Source organism: Amblyomma mixtum, chromosome 1 (genome assembly GCF_055824585.1).
Source record: "Amblyomma mixtum isolate Tamu chromosome 1, ASM5582458v1, whole genome shotgun sequence".
NCBI classification, from domain to species: domain Eukaryota; kingdom Metazoa; phylum Arthropoda; class Arachnida; order Ixodida; family Ixodidae; genus Amblyomma; species Amblyomma mixtum.
In genome coordinates this window covers 197,359,861-197,375,676 of record NC_143012.1, presented here as the reverse complement: position 1 = coordinate 197,375,676, position 15,816 = coordinate 197,359,861, and the positions used below count along the sequence as shown (strand labels likewise).

Sequence of the window (15,816 nt, the reverse complement as noted above, 5' to 3'; positions counted from 1 at the left end):
CCTTTACCAGAAGAAATTTACCTTGAAGGCATTCACCCAGGTGTAGCTATCATCCAGGCGTAGGCCTGTCGTGCACACACTTAGCAGGTTGCCCACAACCAGGTGGGCAGGTGGGCCGCCTGCCAGAAAGCAGGCTTCCGGGACGTACAGTATTTGCCAAAAGTAACCGAGCACAGGTGGTTTGTTTCATAGCCGCGTAGCGATGCACTTGCGGCAGCCCTTGAGCTATGAATCTGTGTAAGGTAAGGTGAGCTCTTTTCATCACAATGTGGCACATTCAGCTCAGTAGGGGCGCCGTAAAGACTCCGTTATACGGCTCAGAAGCAAAAACTTGTTGCTCGGTTACTTTTGGTAAAGGGGGTACGTACGCATGTCCGAAATCGGAAAATGCGTCTATTGGAGTGCTGCGGCGCCGTGTTGCCGCTTGCTGCGGCAACTACAATGCACGACTACATTGTAAGCACACGAATCTCAGGGTATTTGGGCGTTCATTGCCGCGATTGTATATGCACTCCTCACTGGAGTGGCACGAGAGTGCTGAGCAGGTGCAGTGACCAAATCACGCGAGAGATAATTGAAGCAAAAAAAATCGCGAACCTAAAAGGCCGCTGTGTCAGCACCCCATCCGTGGCACTTCTGGATAAGGAATTTCGTTTCCTTTCGATAGCTCGGCAGTCATGACTTCCTGCTCGTTTGCTCCTGCGATTGTCTGTGATTCATGTCTTGTCCTTCTCGTTGCTCTTGGTGCCTTGAGTATATTTACCGATGTGTCAGAGCAATAAAATTTGAGTTGTTAGTCAGCGCCTGTGTCTCGGCTCCCCTTTCTGCGTCGTTAGTGAAGTTTGCGCTGCTTTCGTTGCGACTAAAAGGTAACTATTTCTCACGTGCTTCTCCTTCTATCGTGCAGGGACGACATGAGACGCGCGCTGCTGTTGGCGCTCGTGGCGGGTCTCGCATCGGCCACGGGCTGGCACGGGGGCGGTGGCGGCGGCGGCGGATGGCACGGGGGCGGTGGCGGTGGCGGCGGCGGGTGGCACGGGGGCGGAGGCGGCTGGCATCAGCACGTGCCCATCAAGCTGCTGGTGAAGCACGTGCACAAGCCCATCCCTGTGCCCAAGCCCGTGCCGGTGCCCCAGCCGTATCCGGTGCCCAAGCTGTTCCCCATCTTCAAGCCTTTCGCCGTGGCCAAGCCCGTGCCCCAGAAATACGTCGTGCACCAAAACTACAACATACAGGTACAGTATACGTGCACCCCCCGCTCGGTAGCACGCCCCGCACACAACGCCCAGAAACTGCTTTTCACGCTATAGGCCCGTGTACTGTGCGATGCCAGTGCACGTTAAAGAACCCCAGGTGGTCGAAATTTCCGGAGCCCTCCACTACGGCGTCTCTCATAGCCTAAGTCGCTTTGGGACGTTAAACCCCATAAAACCAAACCAGTACTTTCTTTTTGAAGCGAAAAGTTTCACTACCCGCACCACAGCCGCGCTTCGCGTGAGCCGTCGGAGCCAAGATTTGCCACGGCTGCGCATGCGCGAAACCGAGTGACGTCACACGCGGCACAAGTAAAAAATAAATAAAAGAAAACAGTGTGCCAGGAAACCCTCCTCTCTCGGTGGCCACCCGAATCGCGCCGTAAGGGAAGAAAATGAAAACAAAATCGATTTTAAGGAAAGCAAACGAAGCCTGTCTCTTTCATATCTCGGTGCATACCCGAACCGCGCCGTAAGGGCCTTAAGGAAAATTAAATGAAAATTGGTTTTAGGGAAAGGAAATGCCTGTCTGTCATATCTTGGTGTACACCCGAAAGGAATGGACACCCCAGTACATGTCTCTAAAGCAACCTTCTAAGACAGCACCGTATTCACTACACGCGCGTCTCCTCCTCCGCCTCCGTACAGGCAGTGTCTGGACGGCCGAACGCCTCCACCGATGTACACCACCAACGCAAGGTCGACATTACCCTAGCCAAACTTCGCACACCGGGAGACCAGGGGTGCCGCATGGTCCCCCGGGTCTCCAACAAGCGGGGCGGATTACGAAGCAAGGATGCACTGCGGCTTGCCCATGCTTTCGTAACGAGTAGAATCCTCTACTCAACCCCCTACTTGCACCTGCGCAAACATGATGATGACCAACTGAAGGTCATCCACCGGAGTCATCAAGCGGACTCTCGACCTCCCGGTCACCACGTCCAACCAGCGACTTCTGGCCTTGGGCGTGGTAAACACATTCCGGGAGCTTCGAGAAGCCCACTTAGTCAACCAATACACGCGTCTTGCACAGACCACATCCGGTCGCCGCCTCTTGGACCGGCTACACATCAAACATGACTACCATATTGAGGAAAGGGAGAGAGTGCCAGAGCCCTGGAGACGCGCCCTCCGGGTCCGACCCCTTCCCCGCAACATGTCCAGAGAAGACCATAGCGGTCGTCGCCAGGCGCGCGCGGAAGCGTTGGCGCGATACTATGGTAACCAACAAAATGTGTATTACGTGGACGTTGCCGGCCCACAGCACGGGGTGTGGTACACGGCCGCAGTCGTACACAACACAAACACAGTTAACGGGCTCACTTTCAAAGCCTACAGCGTAACACACGCGGAGGAGATTGCCATTGCTCTGGCTCTCACTACTCCCAAGTCGAAACACATCATCACCGACTCGCGAGGGGCCTGTCGGAACTATGAGTTGGGCTGGGCTCCCCCGCTTGCCTGGCGCATATTGGAATATAGCTGCCGATGCGAAGATCCAACTCCACGCAACCTGATTTGGGCCCCCGGTCACCAGGGCCTCCGGGGAAACGAACAGGCCGATCAGGCCGCCCGCGCACTCTCTCCCCGGGCTATCTCCCTGTCCTTGGACGCCTACTCCCAATCAGACAATCTGGCCCTTACATTCAAACACGTCACCGATTACTACAAGGAAGAGCACCGGTGCTACCCGGCCCCTTGTAAGGGACTGGATCGCGCTGACGAGCGCCTCCTCATCAAAATTATTACTAACACTGTACTGTGCCCGGCGGTACTTAAACATTTCAACGCATCCTTTGATGGCACGTGCCAGTTCTGTGGGGAGGTGGCTGACACCTTTCACATGGTTTGGTCGTGTCAATCAAACCCATCTATCCCCCCCCCCCCAACCCCAACCCCACAAGAGAGGACTGGGAGGCGGCCCTGCTTGGCTGTCAGGACCTAAAGACCCAAAAGGCCTTGGTTCACCGGACGCGGGCGGCGTTGCTTGCTAATGGGGCCGCAGAATAGGGGCTCCACCTAGTATTGTTAGGGGAAAGGGCCAATAGGGCCTACCCCAATCACCTCTTTGTAAATATTTATTGCACTATAAATGTTTTTCACCAACACCACCACCGTTGTCGTGGTGCTCTCAGTGCATTGTGCGCCAACTGCGACAGCCATGACGTCAAACCAAGCACAACTGCAGCTTTTCGCTTGTATATCCAGGCTTAACCAGAGCTAAGCCACTGCCTAATTTTTTTTTTTCTGAAGAACCATACTGATCCCACTTCCCTGTCCATCCCCTTCTCCGCCCTTGAAACGCGTGGCGATTGCACTGATGATTCCTTTGGGTCAGATAATGGATTACATTAGAAGGCAAGCTTACCAGAAGGCGTCCGAGTCAGGTCGCTGGATGTCATTAGGAAGATTACTGGGATAATGGTGGCCACAATGAACCTGACTATGACAGTACGTTACGCCAAGCCTCTGGAGCACTCATCCAAGACAAAAAAAAAAACTAAACTAGGCTACGGCTTAGTTAAAACATTCGGCAAGAGCTGTGACTGGTCGTAGTTGACAGCCTGCAAAATTATGTGAGTCAGCTTAGCCTTAATGCTTTTTTTAAACAATACCCTCTCGATGGTCGACTCATTTGCACTCCCTCCTCTGCCCACAGATGCGGTTAGCGCGTGTAAAGAACCCCAAATCCCTTGCACTGTATTCTTTTTCGATATAAAAAAAATGAAAATTTGCGCAATTCTTTTTATATAAATTAAACTTTAATTTTCCTTACCAACATTTGGCTTCATCGATGACTTAGGGAGGCGCCCAAAAACGGCTGTCGCCGTGGAATAATGATTAAACCTACTGATCGAGGTGCATTCCCGCTCGAGAGGGAGGTGTATTGTGGATGAAAAAATGGAAGTATTCAAGTGTTTTCTTGAACTCTATGCGTACGTTAAACATCGCAACCAAAGTGCCGCAGAGGACGGGCAAGTAGCCGGCCAGCCGGCCAGCCAGTGGAAATACAGCCAGATGGTTGTGCTCTGGTTGAGTGCGCTGCTCGACATTCTCAATTTGTTCAGGCTGAATATACTGAAATTTTAATAGCTCCTGCATTGATTGATTGATTGGTTGATTGATTGATTGATTGATTGATTGATTGATTGATTGATTGATTGATTGATTGATTGATTGATTGATTGATTGATTGATTGATTGATTGATCGATCGATCGATCGATCGATTGAAAGTTCTTTATTTTGAGAAGAAGGCAAACGGCCACTATATTGTATTATTTTGACGTGTATTCAAATTTCTCTCGTTTACATGTTCTTTCCGCTTCATACAACCTTCCCCCGCCTCTATGTTATGCCCCTAGGACCCGTAGATAAATAAATAAAAAGAGCTTAGTTTGATACGGGGTAGAAATACAGCGACAATTGTCAGGCATGGTTCCCCTCAATTCTCCTCAGTGTGAAAGCGCTTACCACATTTCGGACAGTTCTCGGCTGCTCGCGCTCCCCATGCACGCGACCGCTCTTCGTCTTCTAGCCGCCGCACAACCAACAACGTCGCAGGTGCGACGCATTTCACAGACAGCCTAGCTCGAGGGCTTACATACCGAGCAGGCATGTCAGATGTTCTGGAGCTTCAGCTACTAGCATGCGAGGGGGGATACACAGAGACATTACAACTATACAGGGGGACTAGATTCAAGTACCCACCACCACACAAAGCCCTCACGAGGGAGGAAGCAGTCGGCTGGCGTAGGCTACAAACAAACTCCTTCCCCAACTTGTACATCTATAACAAGATGTCACCAACACACAATACAGAGCAAACTGCCCCTGGTGCGGCGACACACCCACACTATACCACATCACATGGGAGTGCGAACGAAATAAAGCATTCCACCAACACGAATTCCCGAGTGCGGAGCAATGGGAGAGCCGGCTCACCAGCAGCGAGCTCGCGGCCCAAAGGGCCTTAGTGCGGCACGCTACTGATGCAGCGCGACTCAGTGGAGCCCTAGACTAGGGGCCCAACCTTGCTGAAGAGAAGCCTGAAGTCGCCGGCGCCACGAAAGACGACGGAGGCTTCGAATCCGCGAATCTCTTAAAAGATCTCAATAAAAGTTTTCTACTACTACTACTCACAGACGACCCCGCCGTGTCATCCACGAACGCACGTACACGTTCTCCCCGCCATGCGAAAAAAGTTTGTCTCCGGAGTCCCACCTATCCCTTAAAGGAAAACTGCAGCACTTTTTTTGAGAATTTCGCGATATTCAAGAATTCAAATCTATATAGGCTGTAGGCAAAGCATGCCAAGTGTTTTTGCACTACCATCTAAAATAGTGACGTAATCGAAGATTGAATTTTGCGCTTCTCCTCAATGCACTGAAGGAGTGCAGGGAAACTCAGCGTAACGTCACGGAAGGTATGATTTCAAATCAGCGCTGTCGTCAGCCAAACCCTGCCCTGACTCGTTAGACGCTGCCAAACAACTCCCGGCAGAGTTTGCCTTCGGTGTCGTTGGTTTTTTTTTCCTTCGAAGCAGGCGTTTGTGGCTTGGAAATGTACCGATACCTTCGATGACGTCACCATGCGGCTTCCACTTGGCGTTGTGCGCTGCGGAGAAGCTTGAAGGGCGTCCGGATTTTAATCGGCGATTACTTCACTATTTCAAGCGCCAGCCCAAAAAGACATCACATGCTTTACGCGCAAGTTTCACACATTCGACCCTCTTAAGCTCGTTGATTTCTAAAACCTATGCAGTTTCCCTTTAAAAGAAAACCACGTTAAGCGCTCTCCAAGCAAGGGGACACCAAAACACAGGTGTGTACGACGACAACGATACCGAGCACGTACTGCTGTCACTCTAAATTAAAGAAAAAGGAGTGAAATGCGAGTAAGCTCTTCTCGAGAGTGCTCACTTTTATACAAGAAGTTGGTTTGGTTTATGGTTTATTGGGGTTTAACGTCCCAAAGCGACACAGACTATGAGGGACTAGAGATGTGAAGGCCTGAAAAAAACACTGCAATTTTGGAAAAAAAAAACGGTTTTTTTTTTCGTTTTTTTTTCAGATGAGAAAAAATGAAAAAAAACGAAAATTTCACGATGAAATTTCAAGGTTTTATGATTGCTTGCTTTTAGTTTAAGTTTTTGTTTTTGCTTTGAAAACCATTACAGCGCGCATCGTTGAACGATTAGAGAGAAGTCATCGCCGGTGCCAGGTAGTGCTTTTAAAACGTTCGTGCTGCGAGTACGCGGTTTGAAGGCCAGGTCACATATAAGATCCAGGCTTGACTTAAAAACACACTAATACTTGAACTCACGGCTGAAGTAGAACAAAATGGCTGCAAATTCTACAGCCCGACACACATGGCATAAATAACATAGGCTGCTGTGCACGTAAGTGGTTCTGCTGCGCATAGCGCCGCATCCAGCGACAGTGACTCTGAGTCCCATATGGAGTGACTTATAGATCAGTTTTCATGTTCCCTTCCTCGGTGCAATAGAACAAGTTCGTTTCACAATATGACATCTATAACTGCATATTCGACTGAACTTCGGAGCATTATCATTCATAGTTGTGCTGTTGAAAATAAACGTTTTTGTCACATTTTGCAAAATTTCCAATTTTTCATGAAAAAAACCCCTGAAAAAAACGGTTTTTTTTTTCATGTCATTCAAAATTTCTTGAAATTTTACATCTCTATGAGGGACGCCGTAGTAAAGGGCTCCGGACATTTCGACCACCTGGGGTTCTTTAACATGCACTGACATCGCACAGCACACGGGCCTCTAGAATTTCGCCTCCATCGAAATTCGACCGCCACGGCCGGGATCGAACCCGCGTCTCTCGGGTCAGCAAGAAGTTGGGAGAGTTGGTATCTATCCATTGGTTCAAACAGTGCTGCACGCAAAGACAATTAATCAAATCAAATCAAATCAAATTAATCATGGAGTACAGAGGACGAGCATGTGTCCGCCTTGCTTTCTTTTCTTTCGCTGTCTGCGCTGTTTGCCACATTGAGCCATCGCAGAGGGCTTTACCACACACCATCACAATAGAATTTCTACCCGGACCGATAGTCAAGGTGCCTGCCGCCAGTTTCGAGACTGCGAACTCCCTCCGCGCATACATTCACTTCTCCAGCAAAGCCTGACACTGACGCCAATCACGAATAACGCATAAAAGTTTGTTATACCAGCCCTTCAAGAGTGTGCAATGGAAATCGAGCGCATTTGCTCTGGTAAATCCGGGATCTCTGCTGGAAACTGCCAAAGGGAAGGACACCTCATCTCCAAGAGCTGCAAAGGCATAGTACGACTCTCTCTACACAGTTCTAGATGACTGCGTAGCTACTCCTAAAGTGATTACGTTTTTACCTGCTCTAGATAGCGGTTCGTGGAATGCTTCGTTCTCATGGGGGCGCTTTATTTTATGAGGTGCTTCTTTGGTCGAGTCATCGTCGTGTGGAATGTGTAAGTACGTTTGGCATGTGGTAGGAATGAGTGAGATAATTCAGAAAAACCGACTCCTGTGTCCATGCTTCACCCGTTAGTGGGATGCTGAATTACGGGACAAGCTACTGCTATAGCACCTTTTCACGTAGAAAGCAGCTTTTAGAAAGAGCACTTTCAATTCTTCTCTTTGTTCTCTCATAGATCCCAGTCCCTGTGTTGAAGTTCATCCCTCACCACACGTCGATTCCCATCCCGAAGCCCGTGGCGCTGCCTATACCGATCCACGTGCCCAAGCCGGTGATCGTGCCGGTGCCAAAGCCGGTGCCGGTCAAGAAGCCGTACCCGGTTCCGGTACACGTTCCGGTGCCCAAGCCGTTCGTGGTGCCCATCTTCAAGACGGTGCCCGTGCCGGTGCCGAAGCCCATCCATAAGCTCATCAAGGTCATCAAGGAGATCCCCGTGTACATCAAGAAGCCGGTGCCCATTTAGTGAGTCCGTCTCTTCTTCTGCTTTTCTTCTTCTTCTTTTTCTTCTGCTTTTCTAATCAATTCGCTTTAAGCGATAACATATTCAGTAATATTCTGAATTGACCAACACCACAAAATAATAAAAAAAATAAAAAAAGTCCCCTGTGCCCCTTGGTTTCTGTGGCTGTTGGCTTCTTTCATATTTATAACGAGCCCCTCATTCCCTTCCCTTGTTTGCTTAATTGCTTAGCGAGGGCCTCGGTTCTGGCAGCCTTGACGCCATAGGAAGCATAAGAGGGTTCTCACGCAGCTTCCACCCTCTCCGTTCGATGACGTTCTACGTCACACCTGCGGTAACTCAGGACGTTCTACGTCCGCCGCTTATGAACGTGGGTGGCGCTGATGAACACTCTCAAAGTTAGGTGACTTGTAAACATAAATACCCTCGAAAGCAGAAGATTTGACAGCCGTCGCCGTAGCTCAGAGGTAGAGCACCGGACGCGTAATTCGGAGGTCGTGGGTTCGGATCCCACCGGCGGCAGTGGTTGTTTTTTCTTCTGCTTTTCTAATCAATTCGCTTTAAGCGATAACATATTCAGTAATATTCTGAATTGACCAATACCACAAAATAATAAAAAAAATAAAAAAAGTCCCCTGTGCCCCTTGGTTTCTGTGGCTGTTGGCTTCTTTCATATTTATAACGAGCCCCTCATTCCCTTCCCTTGTTTGCTTAATTGCTTAGCGAGGGCCTCGGTTCTGGCAGCCTTGACGCCATAGGAAGCATAAGAGGGTTCTCACGCAGCTTCCACCCTCTCCGTTCGATGACGTTCTACGTCACACCTGCGGTAACTCAGGACGTTCTACGTCCGCCGCTTATGAACGTGGGTGGCGCTGATGAACACTCTCAAAGTTAGGTGACTTGTAAACATAAATACCCTCGAAAGCAGAAGATTTGACAGCCGTCGCCGTAGCTCAGAGGTAGAGCACCGGACGCGTAATTCGGAGGTCGTGGGTTCGGATCCCACCGGCGGCAGTGGTTGTTTTTTCTTCTGCTTTTCTAATCAATTCGCTTTAAGCGATAACATATTCAGTAATATTCTGAATTGACCAACACCACAAAATAATAAAAAAAATAAAAAAAGTCCCCTGTGCCCCTTGGTTTCTGTGGCTGTTGGCTTCTTTCATATTTATAACGAGCCCCTCATTCCCTTCCCTTGTTTGCTTAATTGCTTAGCGAGGGCCTCGGTTCTGGCAGCCTTGACGCCATAGGAAGCATAAGAGGGTTCTCACGCAGCTTCCACCCTCTCCGTTCGATGACGTTCTACGTCACACCTGCGGTAACTCAGGACGTTCTACGTCCGCCGCTTATGAACGTGGGTGGCGCTGATGAACACTCTCAAAGTTAGGTGACTTGTAAACATAAATACCCTCGAAAGCAGAAGATTTGACAGCCGTCGCCGTAGCTCAGAGGTAGAGCACCGGACGCGTAATTCGGAGGTCGTGGGTTCGGATCCCACCGGCGGCAGTGGTTGTTTTTTCTTCTGCTTTTCTAATCAATTCGCTTTAAGCGATAACATATTCAGTAATATTCTGAATTGACCAACACCACAAAATAATAAAAAAAATAAAAAAAGTCCCCTGTGCCCCTTGGTTTCTGTGGCTGTTGGCTTCTTTCATATTTATAACGAGCCCCTCATTCCCTTCCCTTGTTTGCTTAATTGCTTAGCGAGGGCCTCGGTTCTGGCAGCCTTGACGCCATAGGAAGCATAAGAGGGTTCTCACGCAGCTTCCACCCTCTCCGTTCGATGACGTTCTACGTCACACCTGCGGTAACTCAGGACGTTCTACGTCCGCCGCTTATGAACGTGGGTGGCGCTGATGAACACTCTCAAAGTTAGGTGACTTGTAAACATAAATACCCTCGAAAGCAGAAGATTTGACAGCCGTCGCCGTAGCTCAGAGGTAGAGCACCGGACGCGTAATTCGGAGGTCGTGGGTTCGGATCCCACCGGCGGCAGTGGTTGTTTTTTCTTCTGCTTTTCTAATCAATTCGCTTTAAGCGATAACATATTCAGTAATATTCTGAATTGACCAACACCACAAAATAATAAAAAAAATAAAAAAAGTCCCCTGTGCCCCTTGGTTTCTGTGGCTGTTGGCTTCTTTCATATTTATAACGAGCCCCTCATTCCCTTCCCTTGTTTGCTTAATTGCTTAGCGAGGGCCTCGGTTCTGGCAGCCTTGACGCCATAGGAAGCATAAGAGGGTTCTCACGCAGCTTCCACCCTCTCCGTTCGATGACGTTCTACGTCACACCTGCGGTAACTCAGGACGTTCTACGTCCGCCGCTTATGAACGTGGGTGGCGCTGATGAACACTCTCAAAGTTAGGTGACTTGTAAACATAAATACCCTCGAAAGCAGAAGATTTGACAGCCGTCGCCGTAGCTCAGAGGTAGAGCACCGGACGCGTAATTCGGAGGTCGTGGGTTCGGATCCCACCGGCGGCAGTGGTTGTTTTTTCTTCTGCTTTTCTAATCAATTCGCTTTAAGCGATAACATATTCAGTAATATTCTGAATTGACCAACACCACAAAATAATAAAAAAAATAAAAAAAGTCCCCTGTGCCCCTTGGTTTCTGTGGCTGTTGGCCTCTTTTCATATTTATAACGAGCCCCTCATTCCCTTCCCTTGTTTGCTTAATTGCTTAGCGAGGGCCTCGGTTCTGGCAGCCTTGACGCCATAGGAAGCATAAGAGGGTTCTCACGCAGCTTCCACCCTCTCCGTTCGATGACGTTCTACGTCACACCTGCGGTAACTCAGGACGTTCTACGTCCGCCGCTTATGAACGTGGGTGGCGCTGATGAACACTCTCAAAGTTAGGTGACTTGTAAACATAAATACCCTCGAAAGCAGAAGATTTGACAGCCGTCGCCGTAGCTCAGAGGTAGAGCACCGGACGCGTAATTCGGAGGTCGTGGGTTCGGATCCCACCGGCGGCAGTGGTTGTTTTTTCTTCTGCTTTTCTAATCAATTCGCTTTAAGCGATAACATATTCAGTAATATTCTGAATTGACCAACACCACAAAATAATAAAAAAAATAAAAAAAGTCCCCTGTGCCCCTTGGTTTCTGTGGCTGTTGGCTTCTTTCATATTTATAACGAGCCCCTCATTCCCTTCCCTTGTTTGCTTAATTGCTTAGCGAGGGCCTCGGTTCTGGCAGCCTTGACGCCATAGGAAGCATAAGAGGGTTCTCACGCAGCTTCCACCCTCTCCGTTCGATGACGTTCTACGTCACACCTGCGGTAACTCAGGACGTTCTACGTCCGCCGCTTATGAACGTGGGTGGCGCTGATGAACACTCTCAAAGTTAGGTGACTTGTAAACATAAATACCCTCGAAAGCAGAAGATTTGACAGCCGTCGCCGTAGCTCAGAGGTAGAGCACCGGACGCGTAATTCGGAGGTCGTGGGTTCGGATCCCACCGGCGGCAGTGGTTGTTTTTTCTTCTGCTTTTCTAATCAATTCGCTTTAAGCGATAACATATTCAGTAATATTCTGAATTGACCAACACCACAAAATAATAAAAAAAATAAAAAAAGTCCCCTGTGCCCCTTGGTTTCTGTGGCTGTTGGCTTCTTTCATATTTATAACGAGCCCCTCATTCCCTTCCCTTGTTTGCTTAATTGCTTAGCGAGGGCCTCGGTTCTGGCAGCCTTGACGCCATAGGAAGCATAAGAGGGTTCTCACGCAGCTTCCACCCTCTCCGTTCGATGACGTTCTACGTCACACCTGCGGTAACTCAGGACGTTCTACGTCCGCCGCTTATGAACGTGGGTGGCGCTGATGAACACTCTCAAAGTTAGGTGACTTGTAAACATAAATACCCTCGAAAGCAGAAGATTTGACAGCCGTCGCCGTAGCTCAGAGGTAGAGCACCGGACGCGTAATTCGGAGGTCGTGGGTTCGGATCCCACCGGCGGCAGTGGTTGTTTTTTCTTCTGCTTTTCTAATCAATTCGCTTTAAGCGATAACATATTCAGTAATATTCTGAATTGACCAACACCACAAAATAATAAAAAAAATAAAAAAAGTCCCCTGTGCCCCTTGGTTTCTGTGGCTGTTGGCTTCTTTCATATTTATAACGAGCCCCTCATTCCCTTCCCTTGTTTGCTTAATTGCTTAGCGAGGGCCTCGGTTCTGGCAGCCTTGACGCCATAGGAAGCATAAGAGGGTTCTCACGCAGCTTCCACCCTCTCCGTTCGATGACGTTCTACGTCACACCTGCGGTAACTCAGGACGTTCTACGTCCGCCGCTTATGAACGTGGGTGGCGCTGATGAACACTCTCAAAGTTAGGTGACTTGTAAACATAAATACCCTCGAAAGCAGAAGATTTGACAGCCGTCGCCGTAGCTCAGAGGTAGAGCACCGGACGCGTAATTCGGAGGTCGTGGGTTCGGATCCCACCGGCGGCAGTGGTTGTTTTTTCTTCTGCTTTTCTAATCAATTCGCTTTAAGCGATAACATATTCAGTAATATTCTGAATTGACCAACACCACAAAATAATAAAAAAAATAAAAAAAGTCCCCTGTGCCCCTTGGTTTCTGTGGCTGTTGGCTTCTTTCATATTTATAACGAGCCCCTCATTCCCTTCCCTTGTTTGCTTAATTGCTTAGCGAGGGCCTCGGTTCTGGCAGCCTTGACGCCATAGGAAGCATAAGAGGGTTCTCACGCAGCTTCCACCCTCTCCGTTCGATGACGTTCTACGTCACACCTGCGGTAACTCAGGACGTTCTACGTCCGCCGCTTATGAACGTGGGTGGCGCTGATGAACACTCTCAAAGTTAGGTGACTTGTAAACATAAATACCCTCGAAAGCAGAAGATTTGACAGCCGTCGCCGTAGCTCAGAGGTAGAGCACCGGACGCGTAATTCGGAGGTCGTGGGTTCGGATCCCACCGGCGGCAGTGGTTGTTTTTTCTTCTGCTTTTCTAATCAATTCGCTTTAAGCGATAACATATTCAGTAATATTCTGAATTGACCAACACCACAAAATAATAAAAAAAATAAAAAAAGTCCCCTGTGCCCCTTGGTTTCTGTGGCTGTTGGCTTCTTTCATATTTATAACGAGCCCCTCATTCCCTTCCCTTGTTTGCTTAATTGCTTAGCGAGGGCCTCGGTTCTGGCAGCCTTGACGCCATAGGAAGCATAAGAGGGTTCTCACGCAGCTTCCACCCTCTCCGTTCGATGACGTTCTACGTCACACCTGCGGTAACTCAGGACGTTCTACGTCCGCCGCTTATGAACGTGGGTGGCGCTGATGAACACTCTCAAAGTTAGGTGACTTGTAAACATAAATACCCTCGAAAGCAGAAGATTTGACAGCCGTCGCCGTAGCTCAGAGGTAGAGCACCGGACGCGTAATTCGGAGGTCGTGGGTTCGGATCCCACCGGCGGCAGTGGTTGTTTTTTCTTCTGCTTTTCTAATCAATTCGCTTTAAGCGATAACATATTCAGTAATATTCTGAATTGACCAACACCACAAAATAATAAAAAAAATAAAAAAAGTCCCCTGTGCCCCTTGGTTTCTGTGGCTGTTGGCTTCTTTCATATTTATAACGAGCCCCTCATTCCCTTCCCTTGTTTGCTTAATTGCTTAGCGAGGGCCTCGGTTCTGGCAGCCTTGACGCCATAGGAAGCATAAGAGGGTTCTCACGCAGCTTCCACCCTCTCCGTTCGATGACGTTCTACGTCACACCTGCGGTAACTCAGGACGTTCTACGTCCGCCGCTTATGAACGTGGGTGGCGCTGATGAACACTCTCAAAGTTAGGTGACTTGTAAACATAAATACCCTCGAAAGCAGAAGATTTGACAGCCGTCGCCGTAGCTCAGAGGTAGAGCACCGGACGCGTAATTCGGAGGTCGTGGGTTCGGATCCCACCGGCGGCAGTGGTTGTTTTTTCTTCTGCTTTTCTAATCAATTCGCTTTAAGCGATAACATATTCAGTAATATTCTGAATTGACCAACACCACAAAATAATAAAAAAAATAAAAAAAGTCCCCTGTGCCCCTTGGTTTCTGTGGCTGTTGGCTTCTTTCATATTTATAACGAGCCCCTCATTCCCTTCCCTTGTTTGCTTAATTGCTTAGCGAGGGCCTCGGTTCTGGCAGCCTTGACGCCATAGGAAGCATAAGAGGGTTCTCACGCAGCTTCCACCCTCTCCGTTCGATGACGTTCTACGTCACACCTGCGGTAACTCAGGACGTTCTACGTCCGCCGCTTATGAACGTGGGTGGCGCTGATGAACACTCTCAAAGTTAGGTGACTTGTAAACATAAATACCCTCGAAAGCAGAAGATTTGACAGCCGTCGCCGTAGCTCAGAGGTAGAGCACCGGACGCGTAATTCGGAGGTCGTGGGTTCGGATCCCACCGGCGGCAGTGGTTGTTTTTTCTTCTGCTTTTCTAATCAATTCGCTTTAAGCGATAACATATTCAGTAATATTCTGAATTGACCAACACCACAAAATAATAAAAAAAATAAAAAAAGTCCCCTGTGCCCCTTGGTTTCTGTGGCTGTTGGCTTCTTTCATATTTATAACGAGCCCCTCATTCCCTTCCCTTGTTTGCTTAATTGCTTAGCGAGGGCCTCGGTTCTGGCAGCCTTGACGCCATAGGAAGCATAAGAGGGTTCTCACGCAGCTTCCACCCTCTCCGTTCGATGACGTTCTACGTCACACCTGCGGTAACTCAGGACGTTCTACGTCCGCCGCTTATGAACGTGGGTGGCGCTGATGAACACTCTCAAAGTTAGGTGACTTGTAAACATAAATACCCTCGAAAGCAGAAGATTTGACAGCCGTCGCCGTAGCTCAGAGGTAGAGCACCGGACGCGTAATTCGGAGGTCGTGGGTTCGGATCCCACCGGCGGCAGTGGTTGTTTTTTCTTCTGCTTTTCTAATCAATTCGCTTTAAGCGATAACATATTCAGTAATATTCTGAATTGACCAACACCACAAAATAATAAAAAAAATAAAAAAAGTCCCCTGTGCCCCTTGGTTTCTGTGGCTGTTGGCTTCTTTCATATTTATAACGAGCCCCTCATTCCCTTCCCTTGTTTGCTTAATTGCTTAGCGAGGGCCTCGGTTCTGGCAGCCTTGACGCCATAGGAAGCATAAGAGGGTTCTCACGCAGCTTCCACCCTCTCCGTTCGATGACGTTCTACGTCACACCTGCGGTAACTCAGGACGTTCTACGTCCGCCGCTTATGAACGTGGGTGGCGCTGATGAACACTCTCAAAGTTAGGTGACTTGTAAACATAAATACCCTCGAAAGCAGAAGATTTGACAGCCGTCGCCGTAGCTCAGAGGTAGAGCACCGGACGCGTAATTCGGAGGTCGTGGGTTCGGATCCCACCGGCGGCAGTGGTTGTTTTTTCTTCTGCTTTTCTAATCAATTCGCTTTAAGCGATAACATATTCAGTAATATTCTGAATTGACCAACACCACAAAATAATAAAAAAAATAAAAAAAGTCCCCTGTGCCCCTTGGTTTCTGTGGCTGTTGGCTTCTTTCATATTTATAACGAGCCCCTCATTCCCTTCCCTTGTTTGCTTAATTGCTTAGCGAGGG

The 15,816-nt window shown here is 48.8% G+C and overlaps 1 protein-coding gene across 1 annotated transcript in view; it reads left to right on the top strand.

Moving 5' to 3' along the window:
* The first annotated feature begins 914 nt into the window (after positions 1 to 914).
* The window catches only part of LOC149370504 (uncharacterized), a 29,301-nt gene continuing 14,399 nt past the window's right edge, over positions 915 to 15,816 (top strand). Inside the window, exons 1-2 of the mRNA XM_089583439.1 lie at positions 915 to 1,235; positions 7,914 to 8,200. Of these exons, the coding sequence (XP_089439565.1) occupies positions 915 to 1,235; positions 7,914 to 8,200 (608 nt within the window). The remainder of the gene's footprint in view (positions 1,236 to 7,913; positions 8,201 to 15,816) is intronic.